Genomic DNA, 26669 nt, shown 5'->3' with positions numbered 1-26669 from the left:
TCTATAGCAGCAGCTGTTAGCCTAGGTTACCCCTAGCGGTTCACCACAGTGGGACCAAGAGGTAAAGCTACAGCGTGATCCAATCTACAGCCAAGAGAACACCTGGTTCCGAAACATAACACTATTTTGGCTAGGTGATGTGGTGCACGACTCTAACCCAACATTCAGGAGGCTGAAGCAGGGCAGACCTCAAGCTGTAGGTCCAGCCTGGGCTACATGGGGTGTTCTAGTTTGCTTTCTGTTGCTGTAACAGACAACATGACCAAAAGTAATTTATTTGCCTTACACTTCTAGGTCAAAATCCACCACTGAAGGAAGCCAGAGCAGTGGTGGCTAGCTTCCTCATTCGCTTCTTCCCTGCATCATGCTCACCTACTTCTCTTTCTCTCTCTTTCTTTTTGCTTTTTCTAGATAGGGTTTCTCTGTGTAGCCCTGGCTGTCCTGGACTTGCTTTGTAGACCAGGCTGTGTTTGAACTCACAGAGATCCACCTGCCTCTGCCTCCTAGCACTGGGATTACGATGTACGCCAATGCCTCCTCTGTCGCCACCGCCAGACTCAGCTAGCTTTCTTATATAGCCTTGGCCTGCCTACCAATGGATAGTGCCACTGAAGGTAGTGAGAGGCTGGACCCTCTCGCCCAATCATAAATCACACCAATCAATCCCTCCACATGGCCACAAACCAGTCTGATCTGAGCCAACGCGAAACAGAGTCTCCCTCAGGTGCTTCTAAGCAGTGTCAGGTTGGCAGCTGAAGCTAATTAGGCCATGGGGAGACCCTGTATCAAAACTAACAAATCCTGCCTGGGAATAAATAAGAGAAACGGAGTACCGCACAAAGAACAGGGTAGAGCTAAAAAGATAGCTGATGACTTTGTAACTCTGAGTAAACGGGCCCAGAGACAGTGTTATGGATTCTGAGATGTGATTGACACCTGACACCTGACTTACCCATAGTTAGATTTAGGGTTTTTTGTTTGTTTGTTCCACGCGCTACCAAAAGCAAATTCTGAAAACCCGCAGGGACAGGTAACAAAGTAACAAAGTTCAAAGACGGAAAGCAAAAAAGTAACAAAACGAGAAACAGTACTCTAAGCCAGGAAAAGAGACAGGAGTTAAGTGTGAGGGTCTACGCGTGAACCAGCAAGCCGAGGTCTTGCCCTAGGGTTCTCTTTCTTATCTTCTGCCTTCCACACACAGGACAGGTACCCCAAGAAGCACGCAGGAGCAGTCACCCCAAGTAAGCATGCAGGCGGGGAGGGGAAGTGGGGGTAGGATGAAGGTAGTTCCTAGCTGTGTGGAGAAGCCTGGGTAGATTCCTTGCTCCCCACTCTTACGGGACAATGTTTCTTTCCTCGGCAGATCATCTCATGAGGAGGCGGGACACGATGCTGCTCATTGCCCAGCAGAATATGACTGTGAATACTGGGCACAATGTGAACCCCAAGTCATGAGATGTAGGACAGAACGTTTTTGAGGGAGCCCAAAGAGATTGGCGCTCCAAGCAACCTCCATATCATGTTTGAGTCGGGATCTCCAAATACAGTCTCCTTGGCCGGAAGCTCGCGTGGAGGGATAGGTAGTACCGTGGACACACCCACGACCGGTTCACTGAGGTACGGACAAGTGTGCGAGGAAGAAGAGTACCCTCAGGCTTCGGGCGGGCTTTTTGGGATAGCCCGCCGGCGCCTGCTGAGTTTCTCCCCGGTCCCCGCCCAGCGGAGAAGGCGGGTCAGCCAGGTGATAAGCCTATAGACAATCAGCGTTTGAATTTGCGTCCTGGTGTAGCCAATCCCAAGTGCTCAGAACCTGTGGGGCGGGAGAGGCTGGAGATCTGGGGGGCGTAACTCGGTGCTCCTACCAGTAGGAGCTGCAGGCGCTTTTGAAAACGGGGCGGGGGTGGGGACCGCGCCTGCGTGTGGCGCTCGGCGCACTTGCCCCAGGCGCGGGCGCGCTCGCGAGCAGTCTAAGACGGCAGTGGTGTGAGCTCGGCGATGGGGAGCGGCGGCGGTGAGTGCTGGCGGGAGCCGGGCAGGCGGTGGGTCAAGTAGAACCGAGGCCGGAGGAGGATGGACCCGAGCCGCTATGACCCGGGAAGGGCGCGTCGCATCCCCCAAAGCACTGGGTAGGCGCGGATCCCCCGACTAGCGAGCTGGTTCGCGCGGTTTAAATGTCCGCCCGGCGCCTACGCTTCTGCTGTTATCCCGGGGAGATTTCAGGTTCTCTGCCCAACAAAAAAACGAGTTCACTTCTCCGCGAAGTCGAGAGAGACCCCCACTATCTAGATCGACCTCAAGTACTGTCCGGGCTCTTGGGGCTGGATTTACCTGAGTGTGGCATCCGCAGCTACAGTCGGCGGCGGGGGCACCAGGATCTGTTCTGAGAAAATGTCGCACGACCTGAGGGTGCTATTTCACTTGCTCCAGTTGTCTGTCCTAGGGCAGGTGAATCAGAAAACTGTTACGACAATAATCGTACAATGTTTGAGAACTGTAGCTCTGGGTATGCATTTGGCTTTTGCGGTACGGTTTCTTTAGTTTCCGATAATACTCAAGTTGAGAGTTTGGGAGTGGGCAGCAGTCTAGAGACCTCCATTCGGAAAGGCTTACCAAGATCTGGGGAGCAGCCACTTTGTTTCAGTGTGGGGAGGAAAAATGGGAGCTTTATAGACAGAGAGGCAGGACGTTAACGTTCCTGAAAAGTGTGGTATGGGGGGGGGTCTTGTAAAATAAAGGAAAAAGCCGTGGGCACTGAATGAAAAATCAATTGCTGAAGCAAACATTAGAACAGCCCGCCGTGGAGAGAGGGAAGAGCCCATCTGAGGAGCGTGGCTGGACCCAGTTACTGTGGCATCTTAAGTCGTTGGTTCTCAACGTGTGGGTTGGACCCCTTTAGAGTCTAATGACCCTTTCACAGGGGTCACATATCAGATATTTACATTACAGTTTATGACAGCACAGTTACGGTCACAAAGTAGCAGTGAAATAATTTTATGGCTGGGGTAGGGGGGGATGGGGGTCACCACAACATGAGGAACTGTATTAGAGGGTCACAGCATTAGGAAGGCTGAGAACCACTGCTGTAGATCTTACCGATCAGCTTTCACTATGAGCTCACTGGGTCTGGGGACTGGGCATCTCTGACCATCTGCTAAGCTGGACCTGCTCTGGGGCTGACTACCTGTCTAATTTGAGTCCGCAGTCTTTGCTATGGAAGTTTCTAGTCCCTACTGAACATTATATTCTTCAGTCACATGTGCAAATATAAACGAAGTCAGCTGGTGACTAACACTGAGCAAGGATCAGGAGTTCAAGGGCAGCCTCAGCTTTTTTGAGTGAATTTGAGGCCAGCCTGGCCACCAGAGGACCCCATCTTAGGGAACAAAACTCCAAGGGAGCTTTGTTGACTGGTTGTGTGAGTTAGCCTTTGTTGCTAAGCCATTTCTCGCCTTCCCCCCCCCCCCCCCCCCCCCCCCCCCCCCCCCCCCCCCCCCCCCCCCCCGCCAAGCCACAATTCAAAGAAACATTCACCAGTGTTGGCTGCTTCTGTCTCCCCACCCTCACCCCCTTTCTCATTGTCCTATGGATCCTGGATCAGAAAGTTTCCAACGTTCAAGTTCCACGGTCCCCGTCACTCTCCATGAACATTTGTCGGGTATTGAAGGAGTGGTGGTGTGTTAAGTGATTCATAGTGTATACTTTATTTAGTTTTAGGCCTAGTCCTTGTGGGAATAGAGGACAGTAACTATGAAATCGTCTTTAGATAGAACTTTTCATCTCACCAAGGCTTTTGGTTTTTTTTTTTTCCCTGAAGTGATCCACTGTAGGTGTGCCAAGTGTTTCTGTTATCCTACCAAGCGAAGACTCAAAAGGAGGCCCCGGAACTTAACCATCTTGAGTCTCCCAGAAGATGTACTCCTTCATATCCTGAAATTGCTCTCTGTTGGGGACATTCTCGCTGTCCGAGCTGTAAGTCGCCATATGGAAACTGTACCAATCCTCTGTTGGCTGAACTGTAAAGACCTCATGTTCTTAGATGTCAAATAAGCCTCTGACTCAAAAGATAAAGCAAAAGAAGTGGGTGGTTTTCTTTTTTAAAATTTTATTATTTTAATTACTTAACTAATTTGCTTATTTATTTGTTTGGATTTTTGAGACAGGGTTTCTCTATGTAACAGCCCTGGCTATCCTGGACTCACTTTGTAGACCAGGCTGGCCTCGAACTCAACAGCAATCCACATGCCTCTGCCTCCCAAGTGCTGGGATTAAAGGCGTGTGCCACCACCGCCCGGCTTTTTTTTTTTGAGACAGGGTTTCTCTCTCTCTCTCTCTCTCTCTCTCTCTCTCTCTCTCTCTCTCTCTCTCTCTTTTGGGGGGGGGGGGTTGAGACAGGGCTTTTCTTTGTAGCCCTGCCTGTCCTGTAGATCTGCCTGCCAAGTGCTGGGATTAGAGGCATGCACCACTAACAACACACCTACACCACACACACAGACACCGCTAAGATTTATTTTATTTTATTTTATGTATGTGAGTGTTTTGCCTGCATGTCTGTGCTTGCAGGGCCTGCAGAGCCCAGAAGAAGGTGTCTGATCCTCATAGGTTACATAAGGTTATCAGATGCCTGTGGGTGCTAGGAATTGACCCCCCACTACCCCCCCACCCCCCAGATGAACAGCCAATGCTTTTAATCTCTCTAGCCCCAAGAGTGGTTTGATTGGCTGATTGATTAAGAGACTCAAGTAGTCACGACTGATCTTGAACTCCGACTCCTCTCACCTTGACCTCTGGAGGATTGGGATAAGCAGCATGTACCACTTTACCCACTTCTTCCTGGGGAAGTGACCGTGTCTCACTTAGCTCAGGATGGCCCAAAAGTGCCTTTGGGGCCAAGGCTGACCTTGAACTCCTGATCCCCTGCTTCTGCCTCACGTGCTAAGATTGCATGCCTTCAGCATCATGCCTGTCAGACAAGGGTGATAGTATTGGTAGGAGCTTGAAGATGTTTCATTTATAGGGACTACACACTGAGAGCTGACACAACTCAATGCGGTGTTTGCCATCAAGAGAGAAACATTTGCGTCTCAAGAAGACAGTGGGCTGGAGAAATGCTAAGCAGTGACGAGCAGCGCTCTGCCAGGGGACCAGAGTTCAGTTCCCAGCACCCGCATGAAGGCTCACAGCTATCTGTAACTGCAGTTCCAGGGGATTTAATATGTTTTCTGTTTCCTCAGGTACCAGGCATACATGTGGTACCCAAAATACTCATATACCTACCTAAAATATAAATAAAACTTTTTTTTTTTTTTTTTTTTTTTTTTGGTTTTTTGAGACAGGGTTTCTCTGTGTAGCCTTGGCTGTCCTGGACTCACTTTGTAGACCAGGCTGGTCTCGAACTCACAGCGATCCGCCTGCCTCTGCCTCCCGAGTGCTGGGAATTAAAGGCGTGCGCCACCACGCCCGGCTCCTTTTTTTTTTTCTTTTTTTTTTTTTTTTTTTTTTTTTTTTGTAAATAAAACTTAAAAATGGAAAAAAATCATGAACTGGACATGGAGATTCATGCCTATAATCCCAGGAAAAGAACCAACTCCCGAAAGCTGTTCACTGACTTGCACACACACATGCTGTGGCATATGTGTGTTATAACTCATACACATGTATACCATACACATAATAAAATTACAGAGGAGTAAGGTAGTGTTCACAAGAATTTTTAAGTGAGCCAGGAGTGGTGGCACACATCTTTAATCCCAGCAGACGCAGACTAATTTCTGTGAGTTCAAGGTCAGCCTGGTCTACAAAGTGAGTTCAGGATAGCCAAGGCTACACAAAAACCCTGTCTCAAACAAAACAAAACAAAACAAAAAACAAAAGCAAATACCAAAAAGGCTAGGTGTGCTTGCGCGTGCTTTTAATCCCAGCACTTGGGAGGCAGAAGCAGGATGATTGATATAAGTTTGAGGCCAGCATGGTCTACAAAGTGAGTCCAGGACAGCCAAGGCTACACAGAGAAGCCCTGTCTTGAAAAAACAAAAAACCAAAAAAAAAAGAATTTTTAGGTGGCAGGAGTAGAGCCGGGTTTGGTAGTGTAGGTCTTAATCCCAGCACTCAGGGACAAGCAGGAGGATCTTTGTTGAGATTAGCCTAGTCTACATGGCAGCCAGAAACACACACACACACACACACACACACACACACACACACACACACACACACAGAGAGAGAGAGAGAGAGAGAGAGAGAGAGAGAGAGAGAAACCTGTCTCACACACACAAAAAAGAGATTTCTGGGGTTTTTTGTTTTGTTTTTAGAAATTCTGTTCTAAGATAAGATGTATTTAACAATTAAAATACATATAGTAATCTTATTTTATGTGTCTGGATGTTTTACCTGCAGATCTGTATGTGTAAAACATACATGCCTCCTGCCTGGGGAGGGATCCCTGGGTCCTCTGGAACTTGAGTTAGGGATGATTTGGAGCTACCGCGTAGGTGCCAAGAATTGAACTGTGGTTCTCTGCAGGAGCAGCAGGTGCTCCTGACCACTGAGCCGTCTCCAGTCCCTTCACTTACCGATTTTTAATTTTATGAAACTGGAGTCAAGAATAAATTTTAAGGATTAAATATTCTTTTTTGTTTTTTGTTTTGTTTTGTTTTCTGGTTTCTGGTTTTTGGTTTTTCAATACAAGGTTTCTCTGTGTAGCCCTGGCTGTCCTGGACTTGCTTTGTAGACCAGGCTGGCCTCGAACTCACAGAGATCCGCCTGCCTCTGCCTCCTAGAGTGCTGGGATTAAAGGCGTGTGCGCCACCACCAACTGGCAAGGATCAAATATTCTAAGGCTACAATCCAAAATGATATCAGTTAGTGCCCGAGGATTGGTGTTAGGAGACACGGAAAGCCTGTGTGTATTAGAATTCACTGACTGTTTTGCTGTTAGAGCAGGAAACTGCATCAGTTGTGTTGACAACAGCATGCGTGGTCATGTTTGTGTGTTGTGTGTTTGTGTGTTGTGTGGTCAATCCTGTGAGGCAAGCATGTCAGTTCAATTTAGTTTTGGTTTTTGCATATTCAGAAATCTTTTACTATTGTCCCAGGTTTTTTTGTGTGTGACCCACAGTTTAAGTTGCCTATAGGCTACATAGTGAGACTAACTTTTTTTTAAGATTTATTTATGTATTATTATGTACACAGTGTTTTGCCTGCATGTGCACCTACAGGCCAGAAGAGGGCACCAGATCTCAGTATAGATGATTTTGAGCCACCCTGTGGTTGCTGGGAATTGAACTCTGGACCTCTGTGAGTGCAGTCAGTGCTCTTAACTTCTGAGCTTTCTCTCAGCCCCAGGGGGGGGCGGGGAGACAGAACAAGACAAACAAAACCCTTTTAAAGACAAATCCCATCTATCCTGCAGTGCCAGAATGGATTTGAGTTATTTTGTAGCCTTTGGTTTGCCCTAGAGAGTACAGTGAATTGGCTGAAAACACCAGCACAGACACCATCGTATGACACCTATAGGTGTCTTTACTATCACAACACACCTATGGAAGCGTAGGGTGCTAAAGTTAACTACAGTGCAACCTTTAAAGTGCTGACTGTGTTCTATCTGCCTGGGATAGATGCTCTCCAGATCGCCATTACAGGACGCAGTCTTTCCCTGAATTCCTGTAACTTCCGTGTCCCACATCATGATCCCACCAGGGGGTCCCAGCTAGGCAGAGAATAGCAAGATAGATTTCTTTCTTTTGTTTTGTTTTGTGTATGTGTGTTGTTGTTGTTGTTATTGTTGTTGTTTGAGACAGGGTCTCTCTGTGTAGCCTTGGCTATCCTGGACGCGCTTTGTAGACCAGGCTGGCCTAGAACTCACAATGATCCACCTGCCTCTGCCTCCCAAGTGCTGGGATTAAAGGCATGCGCCACCATCGCCCAGTGCTTTTCTTTTTTTTTTCTTTCTTACTTTCTTTCCTTTCGGTTTCTCCAAGACAGGGTTTCTCTGTGTAGCCTGTTGGCTGTTGACTGTCCTAGAACTCTCTCTAGACCTGTCTGACCTCAAACTTAGAGATCTGCTGTTTTTCTGCTTCCCAAGTCCTAGGAATAAAGGTGTGTGCCACCGCTGCCCAGCACAAGATGGACTTCTGCCCTGCTTGGCACCAGCCCATTTCTCCAGTTCTTTGCAAAGGTGTCCTTTTTCCTTCTTTCCCTCCTCTCTCTCTCTCCCTCCCTCCCTCCCTCCCTCCCTCCCTTCTTCCTCCTCCCCCTTTCCCCCTCCTCTTCCTCTTCCTCCTCCTCTGCTGGCCTGCCTGCCTTTGTCTCTTCTGAGTTCTGGGATTAAAGGTGTGCACTCCCATGTCAGACTCATTTTTCTTCTTAACCAGGGTGCTTGTTCCTTCCTCTGGTGCCATTGTTCCTCCTTCCTCGGAACTTCAGAGAAACTCTTTTCTGGCTTCTGTTCTCTGTACCTTTGTATAGAGTCTTATTTTTATACATAGAAACTGGGTTGGTCCCGTCCCCCCCACCCCCCCCAAGACCGGTACATCTATATATGTACCCTCTTCAAGAGCCTCCAGGAACATGGATTGGGAAGTCCCTCAGTAACGCACATGTGGCTCTCATGGCTCTGCAGGTACACTCCCACCTGAAGTATCTTGTGGACAACCATGCCAGTGTGTGGGCATCTGCCAGCTTCCAAGAGCTGTGGCCGTCTCCGCAGAACCTGAAGCTCTTTGAGAGGTATGCCCGTGCTCTGACAGTGGCACTTTGATCTCCTGCCTTTGGTGTTCTTCCCGTGCTGGCTAGTGTCCCCGAACCTGATCCAGGACTTGTTTTCCTATTGCTCTCATCCCCGAAAGAGACCCGGCTACTGAGTCACACTGCTGCTTCCAGCAGGCCGGGTCATTGCCTGTCCTCTGTGCCTGCCCTGCCTCCAGAGGGTCCCACTTGGGTTGTAACTAGTCCCGATTGATTCAGATGTGAGTCACCTCCTCGCAGAAGCTTTTTTTGAGCTATCTTTTCCTTTGTTCAAAACCAAGTTAACTTCAGTCCTTTTATAGTTTGGTCACAGATGACTCACCCCTTCACTGTAGTCCTGACTGAGAGAGAGGACCAGAGGGGGCAAACCTATAATCTGTCACCTTGGGTGCCAGTGACCAGGTCCACTGTCTCCAAGACCACCAGTGGCTCCAGAGCACGTCCTTGGGATGAGCCAGAGCCTTTTCTAATCACAACTGAGAAACTAACTCAGCATAGAATTTTCCTTGTGAGCATTTGTTTCCCAGGCCCTCACCAACTTGAGCTCCCAGAGCAGCCCAGGTAGGTAACTCTAGTTGCAGGATGCCATGCTTGAGTATATTTCTTCTTTTAAAAAAAAAGATCTACTTTTATGTGTGCGTGTGTGAGTCTGTGTGTGTGTGTCTGCACTACCTGTGTGCCGTGCCCACAGATGCCAAAAGAGGGTGCTAGATTCGCCTGGCTGGAGTTGAAGGAAGAACTTGTTGGATTTTTTTTTTCCCGAGGCAGGGTTTCTCTTTGTAGCCTTGGCTGTCCTGCACTCACTTTGTAGACTAGGCTGGCCTTAAACTCAGAGATCTGCCTGCCTCTCCCTCCTTAGTGCTGGGATTAAAGGCATGCGCCACCACTGCCCGGCTAGCTTGTTGGATTTTAGTGTAGTTACAGTTCCACAAATTTAACATGATGCAACTTAGATCTAATTTTAACATCCTAAAAAGAAATCTTGTACTGTTTAGCAGGCATTGCCCCCTCTCCCTGCAACCTCAAAAGCCCTGGGGAATCTGTTACCTATTTCCTGTCTCTGGATTTGCCAGTTGTAGACATCTCCTGTAAACAGAATCATAGACTGCTTGACCTTTTGTGGCTGGCAAAGGGTTGTTAGGGTCCATCCACGTTGTAGCATGGAATCAGTAAACAGTATGTGATTACTTTCCATGAAAAAAAAATCAGCCAGGAAATAAGCATTTCAGCTGTTTAAGTGCTGTGGTGGCAGATAACCTTTATGACATAAAATAATGTGTTTTCTGTTCTTACTGCCTTAGGGCTGCTGAAAAGGGAAATTTCGAAGCTGCTGTGAAGTTGGGAATTGCCTACCTCTACAATGAAGGCTGTAAGTCCCTGTGTGTTGGCACTTGAGATAAGCACATGCTTTCAGCCCTTCTGAGATTTAAACAGTTGTTCTTGCTGACGGCCGGGGCCCTATGTCTGCCCTGGACACTTGGACATAGGTCCTAAGGAAGTCACCTCTTTTCCTAAGTTGGGTCAGTAAAGGATGACTGAGAAAAGCCTTGTAATGAGGCTGCTCAGGCACATCGGCCTGTCTCCTGCTGCCCTCCGTGGCCTTCAGCCCAGGTGACACCGAGGCTATGCGAGGACACAGGAATCTTCTTCCCTTGGTTGTACTGTAGGGCATGGGCACAGGCAGCTATGGTTCCATGTGACAACAGTTTGCCTATAGCCTGCCTCAGTTATGTTGTTGCAGTCTCCAAGACAGAACTTTTAGAGCGTAGAATCCTGTATCCTACATCGTAAAGATCGGTCCTGCTCATGGGCCCCTTCCTTCTGCGGCTGACAGGACCATTAGGGCTAAGAGATCCTATGAGCACTTGCCCTGCCCCTCCCTTGCTGTCAGCTGTCCATTCCCAGGTGTCATCCGTGTCCCTACGCAGTGCATAGTCTGTGGCTGTTAGCTATTTCTTTCTTTGTTTTTTGCATTTTCCTAGGGTTGTGCAGTCATTGTCACTCCTATTTTAGAACGTTCTCGTTGTTAAGAGAACCTTTCCTTCCAACCATTTGCAGGGTCACTACCCTCCAGGAGGAAGGTTGAGGATGTGGGAGAAGGCGCTGTCCCCTGATGGTTACACTGCAGGCGCCCTGGAGGACTCTAGAGGGGGGCTGTGCTTCAGAGATCACCCGAACAAAATGGGGAGCGTGGGGAGCCGCAGCCGCCGAACTCTTCTGTCCAGAGCTTTGCACTGTGGCAGGCTTGTGCTTTTAGACTTTGCCAAAACACTAGAGATCTTTGCTCATTCCACACACACACACACACCCCACCCCCATCCCGCCACCACCAGGAGACATCATGGCTTTGTCCTGTTTTCCCCCCCCCCCCGCAGTGTCTGTGTCGGATGAGGCCTGTGCAGAAGTGAATGGCCTGAAGGCCTCCCGCTTCTTCAGTATGGCTGAGAGACTGAATACAGGTTCTGAGCCCTTCATCTGGCTCTTCATCCGCCCACCGTGGTCAGTGTCTGGAAGCTGCTGTAAGGCCGTGGTCCATGACAGCCTCAGGGCGGAGTGTCAGTTACAAAGAGTAAGTCCTGGCAAGGCCCACCGAGGCATAGCGGCCGTGAATCTAGCTCAAGGCCCAGACCAGAGGGAAACCTGAGGTAGATTCCCTGGGCCACGCCAAGTCAAGAAGGGGATGGACAGAAGGTTGGCACAGTGCTGGAGCTTTCACAGAGCATGCTGGAAGCCCTGGGCTCTGTCTATAGTACTCCTGGAAGGGGGGGGGGGGAGAGGGAGAGAGCACGCTCATCTTAACGTCTTGGGTCCTGGGATGAGCTGGGATGAGGTCAGAGATCTTGGTGAACATGTTGGTGGCTGGAAACCAAGGATTTGGCTGAATAAAACAGCCATAGGTGAAAACTGAAATCTGGGAGTAGTGATAGGGTAGAAATGTGCACAGAGCCACGGAGAGTTCAGATTCTGCTGAGAATCACACTCATCTTTTTTTTTTTTTTTTAAGACCCATAAAGCTTCCATACTGCACTGCTTAGGCAGAGTGCTGAACCTTTTTGAGGTAAGTTAAGTTTTCCCTCTGTACGTAGACCTTGCCTTGTTTGCCCGTTCAGTGGCCTAGATCCACATAGGTCTTGAAAAGCTACAAAAGGGAGTGTCTGAGGTGGTCCTTGGTAGAGAGAGATCCTGCCTCCACCCACACTGCCTTTGAGAGAGGTAAACCAGACCAGTGAGTGTGATCCCAGAAGCTGGCTGTGCTGGGAACCAAGAAGATGGTGGTACCAGCTCCACCGCACAGCTCTCCTGTCGGTGGGCCTCACAGCATTCTCGCCTTTTGAGGCTTTTAACAGGCTTTGTGGTCTGTGGGTCCCTTTTCCAGGGTTGGGGTAGGTAGTAGCTTCCAGGTAAGTGCCACAAAAGGCTGTGGAGGACAAGTGAGGCAGATGAGCGCTAAGAGCCACCAATCCCTCCATCCATAATGTTTAAGGGGTTTCCCTGTGACATCACCTGGGGCTGTGCCCCCCCCCCCCACCGCACTAGTAAGAAAAAGCAGAGCCGCGAAGCCGTGCTCCCTGTTGGCTGGTTGGTGAGCGTGAGCCCCGTTTGTGTAGTAGCACCGTCTCTGCTCCGGTGTGGTCATCCGTGTCGTCACTCTTGAGTGTGACTACTGAGAGGTGTAGACACGGAAGAGGGTGGCTGGTGAGAGAAAGCATCTGTCTGTGCTTGGTCCGACTCTAGGACGAGGAGAAGAGGAAGCAGGCTCATGGCCTTTTTGAAGAGTCTGCTCATCAGGGGTGCTTGGCAAGCTCCTACGTCCTTTGGGAAAGTGACAGAAGGATGGATGTAAGTGGTGCTGTGGGAGAGGCCACGTGGGCACGGCTTCACGTGGTCCTGGGTTGAAGGGAGGATTCTTTGCTCAGCTCCTGAGTTCTGGAGCTTGGGGCCCTTCTGAGCACTGAGCTGCTATCAAACACCCCCCACCCCAACCCCAAAAGATGTTTGGGGGTAAAGGTTGGGGGAGCCAGTGCAGGTGAAGAGGATGAGAAGAGACATTTAAGGACCCGTGGGGCAGTTCCCTCTCAGGACACAGCTTTGTAATGGGGACTTTCCCTTGCTGACAGACATCTGATCCTGGACGGTGCCTCCACAGCTTCCGGAAACTCAGGGACTACGCCGCCAAAGGCTTCTGGGAAGCACAGGTGACATGGAAACCTGGGGTGTGTGTGTGTGTGTGTGTGTGTGTGTGTGTGTGTGTGTGTGTGTGTGTGTGCGCGTGTACACCATGTGCATGGAATGCCTGTGGAGACCACAGAGGGGCGTTGGATTTCCTGAAATCAGAGTCACAGGCAGTTGTGAGCCACCTGATGTGGGTGCTGGGAATTGAACCAGTGTCATCTGTGAGAGCAGTGAACTGTCTTCAGCCGCTGGTGCTTAGTCCTGAGTGTATAAGAAGACCACCAGAAGTGCTTTTCCCGTCTCCACACTTGCCTGTCTGACTCCTCATTCTAAGTGCTGCATCAAAATTCATGTCACTCACTTTGGAAAGTTGTTCTGCAGACCAGCCATGCTTATTGTGAGAACAAATGTTAGGCTGTCTGAGACTAAAAGGATTGTGTGGCGTTCTAGTCAGTCAGTCAGTCAGTCGGTTCTGGCCTTACTCATCCAGCCAGGAAATCAAGAATTTCTAACTGGCTTTCAGTGGACCCTGCCCTGCCAACAGCAGGGAACTTGCAGGCTAGGCCCTCGGGGCCAAATTGAACAGTGATGGGGGTCGGGGGTGGGCCTGCTTCAGAGCCAATCAAAGGAACCATTGCGGCTGTCCACAAAAGGGAAGTTCGTCCTTACTGCCCCACCACATGGACGGGAGATACCCAACACTTCAAGCGCTTAGGAAAGAAGCCAGAGCTCGGCAGATGCTCCAGGCTGCTCTTAGTCACATATCATCGTGTTCATGCCTGGAAAGACTGTCAAACACTTACCAAAAAAAAAAAAAAAAAAGTAGACTAGTGAGATGGCTCATGGTTTGCCACCAAGCCTCTCAGACTCATATGGTTGTCCCAAAAGTAGTCCTCTGCCACATGCACCCCTACTGCTATGAGGAAACACCATGACCAAAATCAAGTTGAGGAGGAAAGGGTTTATTTGGCGTATACTTCTGTGTTCTTATCCTTCACTGAAGGAAGCCAGGTGAAATCACACAGGGCTGGACCCTGCAGGCAGGAGCTGATGCAGAGGCCAGGGAGGGTGCTGCTTACTGGCTTGCTCAGCCTGCTTTCTTTTGGTTTTTCAAGACAGGGTTTCTCTGTGTAGTCCTGGATGTCCTGGGTTCGCTTTGTAGACCCGGCTGGCCTTGAACTCAGAGATCCACCTGCCTCTGCCTCCCGAGTGCTGAGATTAGAAGTGTGCGCCACCACGCCTGGCTATGTTACCCTTTTTTTTTAACCTGCTATGTTCTGCTATGTTCATTTCCTTTTCTGAGAATCTGAAACCATTTGGACATCACAGAGAAACCCTATCTCGAAAAACCAAAAAAAAAAAAAAAAAAAAGGTAACATTTGCCAAGCATGGAGTCTTAATCCTCAAGGGACTGGCAGGAGAATTGTGAATTTGGAGCTACAATTTCAAATGAGGTATTTGGGGCTCATCTCATTGATGTGTCCTGTTTATTTTTTTTCTCTCTATTTTTTTGAGTCAATGAGCAACCCATGTAAGATTTTATTTGATTTTTTTTTTGTTTTGTTTTTCAAGATAAGGTTTCTCTGTGTAGGCTTGGCTGTCCTAGACTCATTTTGTAGACCAGACTGGCCTCGAACTCACAGTGATCCACCAGCCTCTGCCTCCCGAATGCTGGGATTAAAGGTGTGCGCCACCACCACCCGGCTGTTTTATTTCATAAAACGAAAAGGAAAACTGGTACCATGAGGTCCCTGTCCTAGAGATAGTGACCGTGCTGCATAACAGGTTGAGAGCCTCAGGCAGGCAAATATGTTTCCTGTGTTGCCCCCTGTGGAGCCCTTCCGAGTGGGGAGGCCAGTGCTTACGCTGCCCTTGTGTTTCCCTGCAGCTGGCCTTGGCCAAAGCCTGCGCGGGAGGAAGCCAGCTTGGACTAGAAGGGAAAGCCTGCAGTGAAACGGTCTGCCAGCTGTTCCAGGCTTCCCAGGCCGGCAACAAGCAGCAGATCTTCTCTGTGCAGAAGGGGCTCAGTGAGACGATGAGGTAAGACCTTCAAGAGCTCGTGTTTGGTGTGGTGGCACAGCAATTTGTACGTCACCTGTTCAGGGCAGCGTGGCATTCCTTTATCAGCTTATTAGGATTCCCGTGGGTGTGGGTGTCAGTGTATGTGAGGAAGTGAGCTGTTTGCTTTCATGAAGAAATTAATTCTGCTCCACCTTTAATGCTAATTTTAAAATTTGAGTTTGATTTTTTTTTTTTTTCATTTCTTTTTCTTTTTTGGTTTTTTGAGACAAGGTTTCTCTGTGTAGCCTTGGCTGTCCTGGACTCACTTTGTAGACCAGGCCGGCCTCGAACTCACAGCGATCCACCTGCCTCTGCTTTCCGAGTGCTGGGATTAAAGGTGTGCGCCACCACTGCCCAGCCAATTTTTCCCATTTTCTTTTTTTTTTTTTCCCCCATTTTCATGTATGTGTTTATGTGTGTATGAGTGCACGTGTGTGCACATGTGTGTGAGACCAAAAGTTGAGGTCATGAATCTACCATGCCTTGTTCCCAGACAGCCAGAGCTCACCACCATGGCTAACTAGCTAACTATGTTATTCTGGGGGCTCCCATCAGCTTTGAGGCTGGAGTTAACAGCTGGTCATGGGTTCTGGGGATCCCAAGGCCAACACTCATACTTGTTCAGCACACACTGGCTGGCTTTGAACTTCTGTCTACCCTGCTTTGGCCAGCTGAGTGTTGGGAGGATAGGTGTGAGCCACTACAGTCTTTTTTAACACTGCAGAGCCTGTTAAACTATTCTAAACATCGATACGACTGGTGCTCCAGTTTCTGAAGCCAAATGACAACTTTTTTTTCTTTTTTTTTTTCTTTTTTTATAAAAGAGGACCTAGATTTTGAACCCAGCACCTTGTTCATGATGAATTACCACTGACCCACAGCCCCAGCCCCTATAATCTTTTTTTTAACAAGTGTCTTTATAGTCATCGGTATAGTTTGTGCCACTCGCTGACTACAGGTCAGACCTAGGGAGCTATTGCCCCTTCCACCCCTTCCCCGAATCCCTATCCTGGCCATCCCTTCCCTGGGGTAGCCACTTTGATACCCAGCACAACTGTCTTTCTTCTGGCTTTCAAACATTAGTAATGGCACACTAAGCTGCAGAGCATATTAGAGGGTGACCAGAATTAAAGGGAAATGTGAATGATTTTTTTTTTTTAAGCTTTCATTTGAAATTTCAAATAAAATTTAAAAAAATAATGGGAAACCTCTGGCTCCTCAAAGGGAAAGCTTGGAACACGGTATGTGTTCAGTAAATATTTTTTTTAAATGATGTTGCTGGGGCCAAGGAGATGACCTCATTGAGTAATTTGCTCACTGTACAGGAATGAGGACTCGAGTTTGATTACCCAGTACTGGGGGCAGAGGGATGAGAATAGTGGCACGTGCTTATAGTCCTGGCACTGAGGAAGTAGAGACCAGTGGGTCCCTGAGATTCTGAGCCCAGCCAACCTAGTCAGGTTGGGAAGGCCTGGGTACCAGTAAAAGACTCTGTTGATTCCTGCCTTTAGTTCCCCCACCCATGATAGCCCAATAATCTGATTTCGAAAAACAGATCACTGGGGCCAGTAAGATGGCTCAGCAGGTGGAGGCACCTGCCGCCAACTCTGGAGACCTGAGTGCAATTCCCAGGACCCACATGGTGGAAGGAGGGAACCAGCTTCCAAGGGTTGTTCTCCGTCCTGCCCATACCTGCCCTGGCACATGCAGCCACACAGACGCATCGCCCATACCCATAAAGTAAACACGATGATCATCTTGAAAGAGAAATCAATCATTAGACTTGTAGAATTTATCTGCTTAGGGGAACCTTCTAGTCTCTTCACTCCTGTCTGCTTTAACCCTCATACCTGACCCTTCTAGGGGGAAGTAGACTGTGCCTGTGTGTGTCGTCCCCCCCCCCCCCCCCCGCTCCCCTGCGGCCCATCTCCCCCGCCTTCCATCCCCCCCACTTCCTTCTTGTGAAGATGACTCTCTGAGCTGAAATGCGACCTGTCCCTTCCGTCTCCCAGGAGCTCGTGTCATTACTATTTTTCTGTCTTGCTTCCTGTTGACTTAACCCCCTCTGCTTTAAACAAGTGTCTCTTGTTCAAAGAGGCATTAGGAATATTGGGGTGCCCTTATGACACTCTTCTGTGATTATTATGGCCTTGGTCCCCAGGTTTTATCTCCCTGGTAGAGAGGGACACTTCTGTCAGCGTTCTATGTCTGGGCATCCACCTGGGGTGCTGGATGAGGGAAGTAGGAGAGTTTCATTCACGCGGGGACTGTGTGGCTCTTGCTTTAAGTGGTTCTTTGGGGTTTTTCGTTTGGTTGGTTTTTGCTTGTTTTTTGTTATTTGAGACAGGGTTTCTCTGTGTAGCTTGGCTGTCCTGGACTCGCTTTGGAGACCAGGCTGGGATTAAAGGCGTGCACTCCCATGCCTGGCTTAAGTGGTTCTTTGATCCTCACTGTTATAAGGACCCGGACAGGAGAGCATCCAAAACTCTCTGTCTAGTCTTGAGAGCTCTGATCCATCCCCAGCCCTGCTGTGCAACCCGTTTTTGTACCCATTGCCGATTTGCACTATGGGTTGAACTCAGCCAGTGCTTTGGTGTGAACACTGGGGGACCAGGTGTGGGGGGAGCAGAGATGTGTGAATCCCCCCCCTCCCACCCCAGTTTCCTGGAAGTAGCTGTGGGCCTCCCCAGCTCCCTGGTCCATGGAGCTGGTAAACTGGTGATTCCAAAGCGATTATCTCATCCTCTTAGGCTGAACAGAGTTGGGTGGAAATTGAAGATGTCATGCTTGTCCTGGTTTTATGGGTGGCCCTCTCCCCTCAGGTACATCCTCATCGACTGGTTGGTAGAAGTTGCCACAATGAAGGACTTCACAAGCCTGTGTCTTCACCTGACAGTGGAGTGTGTAGACCGGTACTTGCGGAGGAGGCTGGTACCCAGATTCAAGCTCCAGCTTCTGGGCATCGCCTGCATGGTCATCTGTACCCGGTGAGAAGCCCCTTGGCCAAACTGGCAGGGCTGGGGTGCTGATGTGCTGGTCCCTCCTAGGTGCAGAGGCCACCATCTTCCCCATTCTAGTAGCTGGTTTTTAAGGGAAATGAATCTTAAGGGTCCTACCTGGCTCAGTTGTATTATCCAGTTGCAGTGTCCTTTGCAAGGGAGGGATGGCAGAGTTGATTGACCCTTTGTATCCTGACTATACCTCCTCTCCTGGGGGGTCTGTATCCCCACACAGTCTCAGGGCCCCGAGCATGGGAAGGAAGGCCTAAGCTAGACCACGGTTTCCCGTGATCCAAAGGGTGACAGTTGCCAACAGAGGTCATAGCTGGCTACTTGTACCTTGCTCTACCGAGTTTGAATTCTCAAGTCTACCTTGAAAGCCCCAACAGAGCTACTCCTGCCACTGGGATGTCACTCAGAGGCAGGCTGTGTTACGCAGCAGCCTGCCTGTTCCCGGCAGCTCTGACTTTTGATTTGTTTGGGGTTTTTTTTTTTGTTTCTCTGTGGTAGCTTTGGCTGTCCTGGAATCGCTTTGTAGACCAGGCTGGCCTCGAACTTACAGAGATCCGCCTGCCTCTGCTTCCCAAGTGCTGAGATTAAAGGCGTGCGCCACCACTGCCCGGCCAACTCTGACTTTTCAAAATTGTCCCAAACTGGGTGCCTTTAGTCAGGACCTTCCTTTCCCTTGTTTTGCCTCAGGAAGTGATGTGGAAGGCACTTTTCCAAGTGTAGTTTGCATTGTTTTATTCTCCTAAGCTAAACGTCCACAGCATGCTGTATTGTTTCCTCGAGGACACGCACTGCAGACCTGTTCCTGTCTGTCAGGCCTGCTGAGTCAGGAGTAGCTCCTGTTGCCCTTAGCTTTCCGCTAGCCTCTTCCCACGCTCTCTTGCGTGCTGTCTCAGCGTTTCTACTGCTGTGATAAAGCTAGGACCAAAAGCAACCTGGTGTCGGGAAAGGGTTATTTCAGCCTGCACTTCCAGCTAATGGTTCAACTCTGAGGAAAGTCAAGGTGGGGACGTGGAGGCAGGAGCAGATGCAGAGGCCATGGTGGCGTACTGCTTGCTCCTTGTGTCTTGCTGGACCTACTTTATAGCACCCAGGACCATCAGCCCAGGGGCCACACCACCCACCTACAGTGAGCTAGGCCCTCCCATGTCAATCCCCAATCAAAATGCCCTACAGATGCCTGCAAACCAATCTCCAGTAAGTCCTTCCCAGATGGCCTATCTTATGTCAAGTTGACACCTACACAAGCCTGCAGGCCGAGTGTCCGAGGCCGCTGGGATGGAAGGGGTTTTGTATTATGAAGCCAAGAAGGAGCCCGAGCTGACCTTTGTTCCCAACTAAGCTCCATTGGTTGCTTTAGTTCCTGTGACCACCAAAGATGCCAATTCCGCCTTCTGTGCCAGGCTAGTCATGTGGTTGTATCCAGACCCAGTGGATGCTGTGGTGCCTTTGGGTGTCCGTACGCCACTAGTAGAAGTGTGGTCATATGACCACAGCAGGAGGATGCTTGAACCTCAGGCGTAACAAGCGGATCCTACCCCAAGCCGTCTTCAAATAGGCTCTCACCTGAATCTCACATCGCGGGTCTTCTGACCAGTCAGCAAAGCGGTGAGGCTGTCGCCTCCATCTACCCAACAGCGTGGCTATAGCCACAGACAAGCAGATAAATAATGGCTGTACAGTGTTTTAAGCTGGGGCTCACACAGTGGTACCCACCTGTAATCCCAGCACGTGAGAGTTAGAAGCCGGCAGATCTGGAATGTGTGACGCCTAGGGTCTAAACCCCAGCAGGCCAAGGGGCCCCGGCTTTGCTCTCAGAGCCCCTGTTCCCCTTGCTCGCGTTGCCACTAGTCACCTCAGGCCTCAAAGCAGGGCTCCCCTCAGCTCATTTGCATCCCTCTTCTTAGGATCTGTGGCCACTGGGCTGTGTCTGGCCCTTCACTTCCAGTTGCTTCTCCCAGTAGCTGACCGACTTTTGCATTTACATTGTTTAGACTCAAAGGACACTGTCAAAAGATCAGACAGGAGCTGAGGGCGTTGCCTGGAGCGAGAGGCTTTGCGTGGCAAGTCTGTATATGGGTTTCAACCGCAGCTCGGTGAAACAAAAACAAAAAAAGCCTTCATCCATAAGGTTGTGAAGAGAATTAGAATTCAACCATAGTGTCACCAATGGGTCCTTTCTGAATGCAAATTAGGACATGAGGGCGCCTAGGTGGGTATGAGGGAGAGAGCAGCCAGAGGTATCTGAAAGAGTCCAGACCAGAAATGCCCAGCAGAATAGACTATGCCCTGAGAGGAAGAGAAGAAATGGCTGAGTTATGTAGGGATCAGAAGCTGAGGAAGTGAGGCCCAGCTGGAGAGGTTTGGGGTGGGGGTGGGGCAGGAAGAGCTGGGAAGAAGTACTCAGATTTCTGTGGGGCCTGGCGCTTTTGCAGATGTTGGTATCTGCTCTACAGCCCTGCCTTTCCTACTCGGTCTGTGCATCTTGTTTCGGCCCCCCTCTCTGGAGCACATTTAACGCTGTTTTTTTAAGTCAGAGGTAGGTTGGGTCCACTGTGTAGCCCCCTTTTGTCACCTAAGTCCGGAGCGATCCCGTCATCCCATGAGGCGTCCCCTCGGCTCCCCTCCTCGGCTCAGGGCTGAGACCCCATCTCTCCATCCCAGGTTCATCAGCAAAGAGATCCTGACGATCAGAGAGGCCGTGTGGCTCACAGACAACACGTACAAGTACGAGGACCTGGTACGAATGATGGGGGACATCATCCCTGCCCTGGATGGGAAGATTCGGGTAAGCAGGGCTTTGCCTTCTTCCCTTCGAACGCAATCCGTGTTCCTGTTTGAGATCAGAGGGGAGGCGGTTCGAGCTGCCGTGGCCGTCAGCTTTACTGCCGTGACTGCAGTGTGTCTTTGCTCTGCCGCGAAACCCTCTCTGAACCTGGGCATTGGCTCGGACATCTAGGCCCAGAGCTCCCCCACCCCCACCGGGCTGGGCCTCCGTGTGACACTGATGGATGAGGTACCCTGTTTACTTCCGTCTTCCGTCTAGATCCCTACCGTGGTTGACTATAAAGAGGTCCTGCTGACACTGGTCCCTGTCCCATCTAGAACCCAACACCTGTGCAGCTTCCTCTGCGAGCTCTCCCTGCTGCACACCAGCCTGTCGGTCTATGCTCCTGCCTGCCTGGCCTCTGCCGCCCTGCTCCTGGCCAGACTGATGCATGGACAGAGTAAGGACCAGTGCAGGGGTGCAGGGGTGGAGTGGGGGGCTAGGGGGGTGGTGGTGGAGTTCTTAGATAGGAGAGGTTGGAAGGTTGGAAACAAACCCTTCCTCATCCATCCTGGAGAAGGAAAAACAGCAGCATGCCCCGCCCCCCTAGAACAGTTTGGGGTGGGTGAGGGGCACAGTTCCAGCTGAAGGCATACATAAGTTTTTCACAGGTGTGTAGACTTTATACAGAGCCTTTTCAAGGATAGTTTAGGTTTTTGTTTTGTGGTTTACATTTATACTTAATTTATACATGCATATGTGTGCACACTCAGTGCCATGGTAGGAGGGTGGAGGCCCGAGGAGGAGTAACTTGGCAGGAGTTGGGACTTCCCTGCCATGTGGTGTGGCTTCCAGGAACCGATTCTAGGTCGTTCGGCTTGAGTGACAAGTGCCTTTGCCCCCTGAGCCATCTTGCCGGTCCGTAAGAGTATTTATTTTAAAGGGACTAAAAGCCTGAGTCCGGGGATGTGTTACAGAACTACCAGAGCTGTGGGAATTGTGGGGGCGCTGTCACATTCCTGTCCCTCTTCCTTCCCCAGCACAGCCCTGGACCACTCAGCTGTGGGACCTCACTGGGTTCTCTTACCGCGACCTCATGCCCTGCGTCCTGAGCCTTTATAAAAAGTGGTGAGTCCCTGTCAACGTTTGTAAGTCTCAGCGCTGAGGGGCGCTAAGTTGGGAGTCATGGCCAACCTGAGCTACTTGTCAGCCTTCCACAGCCCCTCTCTTCAGAAAGGAGGAGGTGAAGGGTGTCTCTGGATGAGACCCGCTCGCTGACCTTTGCTTTGGCACATGGCAGCTATCACTCAACCCACAGCTCTTCATGCCAAAAAGTCTTCCCTGGGGTTGATACTTAAAAATTGTTGTTATCAGTATTGCTGTTTTTTGTTTGTTTGTTATTATAGCATGTGTGTGTGTGCGCGTGTGTGGATATCAAATACGAACTCTGTTGAGTCAGTTCGCTCTTTTCACTCTTTGGTGGGTTCTAGAACTTGAACTCGGCCTCTCAGGTCTGTGCAGCCCTGGGTCAGCATTTTAAAGTTCCAGGGCTGGACTTATTTCTGTGTTTACATAGACTCTGTCTTCTCGAGGAAGAAGAGGAAGCCCACAAGCAAGGGGTCCCCACCACCAGTCCCCCACCTGTGCCTGTCTGCTGTACCTCAGTTTCAACAATTTAGCCATCCTCTGTGCGTCAGAGCGCACTGCTTGACAGCCTCCCACCTGCACCCCCACGCTTACTGGCCTTTCTTCACCTCACCAGAACCCTTAATGGGAACTCAGAAAAAGGCCCGAATAGGAAAACCCAGTTTTCTCTAATGGACTCTCACAGATACTGTATACAAACCGCACTAAGCTCAGGCCCTGTGTCCAGCAGTAGATGCCAACACAAACGCACTTCATGGTATTTTTTATAGTTGTTTGTTTGTTTGTTTTATGGGTCTTTTGCCTTTATATTGTGGTTCCTGATTTTGTGTTTTTACTGGTTTTGTGTGTGTGTGCGTATGTTTTGTTGTTGTTTTGTTTGTTTGTTTGTTTGTTTTCAGTTCTGGTTAGCTTACTTTTTTTTTTTTTTTTTTTAAGATTTATTTATTTATTATGTATACAGCATTCTGCCTGCAGGCTAGAAGAGAGCACCAGATTTCGTCATAGATGGTTGTGAGCCACCATGTGGTTGCTGGGAAGTAAACGCATGACTAATTTTATTTTATTTTTTTGTTGTTTGTTTGGTTTTTTTTTTTTTTTTTTTTTTTTTTGAGACAGGGTTTCTCTGCGTAGCCTTGGATGTCCTGGACTAACTTTGTAGACTAAGCTGGCCTCGGAATTCACAGTGATCTGCCTGCCTCTACCTCCCGAGTGCTGGGATTAAAGGCATGTGCTACCACCACCTGGCCTAATTTTTTATTTTTATTTTTTAAGTTAAATAACTTGCCAGACCATGGTGGCAAACACACCTTTAATCCTCACATTCAGGAGGCAGAGGCGGGTAGATCTCTGAGTTTGAGGCCAGCCTGGTCTACACAGCAAGATCAAGGACAGCCAAGGCTTCACAGAAAAACTCTGCCTTTAGTATGTTCAGAATTGGGTATTAGATCATTTTTAGAACATTTTCACTACCCTTCAAAAGAAACCCCACTCTTCAGCTGCCACTTACCAGTTTCCCAACGTCTTTGGCCCCGACATCCGTTCATTTGTGGCTTTGCCCATTCTGGGCATTGCTTGTTTTGATATTTTGGTTTTTAGAGACAGGGTTTCTCTGCGTAACAGCCCTGGCCATCCTGGACTCACTTTGTAGACCAGGCTGGCCTCAAACTCACAGAGATCTGCCTGCCTCTGCCTCCCGAGTGCTGGGATTAAAGGCGTGCGCCACCACGCCCGGCTTCTTGTGTGTCTTTATCAATGGCACTGGTTCTGGAAGCTTGCTGTCCTCTCTGGCAGGGGAGTTAGGCTAAATTCAGGTCATTGAGGCTCACGCATCTGCCTCCGTGTCCGTTTCCAGTTTCCATGACGATGCACCCAAAGACTACAGGCAGGTCTCTCTGACCGCCGTGAGGCAGCGGTTTGAGGATAAGTGCTCTGAAGAAATCAGCCGGGAAGAGGTATGTCCTGTCTCTGTCACCTAGGCTCCTTGGTGGGTGTGCCTGGGTGGGTTTCCAGTTCTTCACTCTGGCCTCCCTACAGGTACTAAGCTATGCAGAATTGTGTGCCGCATTAGGAGTAAAACAGGAGAGCCCCGAGCCCCCATCCTTCCCGAGCGTGGGAGAGGTCCACAGCTTCCTCAGCTCCCCCTCCGGGAGGAGAAGCAAACGGTAGGTCTACCCTGTCTGTCCATCTCAACCGCACCACTGCATGCTCCCTTCTCGGCACTTCGGCCATTTGTATAAGCTTCCTAAGGCTTGTGCCAAGGAATACCAGATCCCAGGCTTAGCCCACATGGACAGGTTTGCTGGCCTTACCCTAAAACCGACTGCTCTGTGCGGTCAGGCCCAGCGCTGTCTCTATCCAGTTCATATAGTACCCTGTAGGAGGGTGGTGGAGTCTCCCTGACATTTGCCGGAGGGCCCAGGTGCTGCCGTCTGTGACCGGGGCATCCGGTACTCTCCCTACCTTGCAGCAAGCGGGAGAACAGCTTTCAGGAGGACAGGGGCAGCTTTGTCACCACGCCCACCGCAGAGCTCTCGAGCCAGGAGGAGACGCTGCTGGGCAGCCTTCTGGACTGGAGCCTGGACTGCTGCTCTGGCTACGAAGGAGACCAGGAGAGCGAAGGCGAGAAGGAGGGTGACGGTGAGTGGTGGTACGGTGGAGGGATGTGTCACGCAGGCAGTGTGTGATCTGTGGGGCCACCTGGCACTGTGCTGAGGGAGACGTGTGTGAACCTGACACGCTGGGGTCAAGGGTTTCCCCCCACCCCACCCCCCACCCCTCAGGGAGAGGGGATATAGTCTAAACCTGTATCTGCCTCTGTCTGGGTCATTGTTGGTGGAAAGGCCTCACTTACACAGACCCTGTCTGGAGTTCCCGTGTGTAGAACACTTGAGTGTCTGTCCCACACATGTGTAAGGCCACTTCTAACACTTCACCTGTGTCGTAAAGACTCTTCCCACAAATCTTTCACAGTTACAGCTCCCAGTGGACTCCTTGATGTCACTGTGGTCTACCTGAACCCAGAACAACACTGCTGCCAGGAGTCCAGCGATGAGGAGGCCTGGCCCGAGGACAAGAACCACCAAACGCCACCAGCCTCAGCTCCCAGGCCCCTTCTCTGCAACAGTGGAGAGCCGGGCAAGGATGTCACGACCTCCGGATATTCCTCTGTCAGCAGCGCGAGTCCCATAAGCTCCCCGGATGGTGGCATGGGGGCCTCTCCCCGATCTACCTCAGTGCTGTCTGTGGGCAGCGACTCAAACACAAAAGCTTGCCACCATCAGGCCAAGAAGTCATGTTTACAATGCCGCCCCCCAAACCCCCAAGAGAGCGGGGTTCACCAGCAACGGGTAAAGCGCCAAAATGTATCAGTGCACAGTGACAAGGACACGGACTTGGGCTTCCTGAAGCTCTGAGCTTTGGCCATGGTGAATGTTTACCGAGGGAGGGCTGCTGTTTCTCGAGGACACTGCAGATGGGTGCTATTCAGACCCCAGAAGGGCAACAGATTCCTTGGGGGAGTTCAGTGTGAGCTGTCAGAACATTGAGCTTGGTGAAGAGCTTAGCCCCAGCCGGGCATGGTGGTGCATGTCTGTAATCCCAGCACTTGGAGGCAGACGCTAACCTGGTCTACAAAACGAGTTCAGGGCGGCCAAGGCTACACAGAGAAACCCTGTCTCAGAAATACAGCAACAACAACAACAGAAAGAAAAAAGTTCAGCCTTTTCTCGTTGGACAGCAGCACTCATGCCGCCCGCACCTGTGAAGCCCGTCCCTCTCTCCCCTTCTGTGTCATCCTGCTGTCCCTGGGAGCATGGGCCTCTGCGTAGCACTCACAAGCCCAGGCCAGGAGCTGACAGCGTCCTTGGAATACTAGAGGCCCTGGTAGCCTAACACATTTCAAACCCCTGCTGGCGAGTCTTGTTTTAGACCAGGGGAGCTCTCATCTGAACACAGCACTGTCCCCTCACCCTCTGCAACCCAGGGAAGCCCGAGTCCCCGCATATCAGTGTTGACTACGCCTAACGGTCAGGTGTAAGACCCTTGAAACTGGGGCTACGGACTCCCCGTCCTCTGGCACTTTGAGCTCAGTTTTCAAAATCTCCGAGAGTGGTTTGTCTGTGTCCCTTGGTATCTGTGTGACCGTCCTCCTGCACTGCATTTCTCGGCCGTTTTTTTCCCCTTTTTTCTAAGTTTCTTCTAATGGAAAAATAAAAATAAAAGGAAACATTTGAAATAGAGAGTATTAAATAAGAGAGATAACAGATCCCCAACATTACTGAGCGTCAGCTGTGGCCCAGTGGCTCTTCACTGCGACCCTGGCAGACAGAGGTGTGTAGCAAGTGGTGGACGAGGAGCTCCAGGGCAGCCTGGCCTGGGCCGTCTGACCTCAGGAAAAGTGATTTGTTTTCCCTAGAGGATAGCTATCAACAATCACTTGTAATATCCAAACTAACAAAGATGCAGGAGAGAGAGAAGTCAGAAGAATTGCCTGTCCAGTGGCTGGGTTCCACAGGAGGAAAGCCGATCGCTGATCCCTTTGTACTGGTTGGAGACTGTTTTGCAGCAGATGTGCCTCACATGGAAGGCCGTGGGCTTATGAAGCAGCTGCCCTCAACACCGAGGAAGTCTGTCGAAGACTGAGCAGATATGCTGACCCCACCTGTACACTTCTGTCTCCCCTTGAAGTAACAGGGGTGCCCCCAAAGGACTCTTGAGCCAAAAGCACAGAGGTGTGATGTTGGTGTTCATTTCCTGTGCTCTCCGTATGGCAG

At 50.2% G+C, this 26669-nt stretch overlaps 1 protein-coding gene across 1 annotated transcript; it reads left to right on the top strand.

The window, feature by feature from the left end:
* The first annotated feature begins 1936 nt into the window (after positions 1 to 1936).
* Ccnf (cyclin F) lies at positions 1937 to 25310 on the top strand. Its single transcript, XM_051168061.1, has 17 exons — positions 1937 to 2011; positions 3815 to 3969; positions 8618 to 8724; positions 10044 to 10111; positions 11118 to 11311; positions 11747 to 11800; positions 12478 to 12582; positions 12861 to 12938; positions 14804 to 14955; positions 17799 to 17963; positions 20649 to 20772; positions 21031 to 21211; positions 21792 to 21879; positions 23750 to 23849; positions 23932 to 24059; positions 24365 to 24534; positions 24868 to 25310. Exons 1-17 carry the CDS (start codon positions 1996 to 1998, stop codon positions 25308 to 25310), a joined length of 2328 nt encoding a protein of 775 aa, XP_051024018.1. The 5' UTR covers positions 1937 to 1995.
* The last annotated feature ends 1359 nt before the right edge of the window (positions 25311 to 26669 follow it).

The sequence above is a fragment of the Acomys russatus genome, chromosome 25, assembly GCF_903995435.1.
Source record: "Acomys russatus chromosome 25, mAcoRus1.1, whole genome shotgun sequence".
Classification (NCBI taxonomy): domain Eukaryota; kingdom Metazoa; phylum Chordata; class Mammalia; order Rodentia; family Muridae; genus Acomys; species Acomys russatus.
The sequence above is the reverse complement of the archived record's forward strand: the minus strand, read 5'-3'. Positions and strand labels throughout refer to the sequence as shown.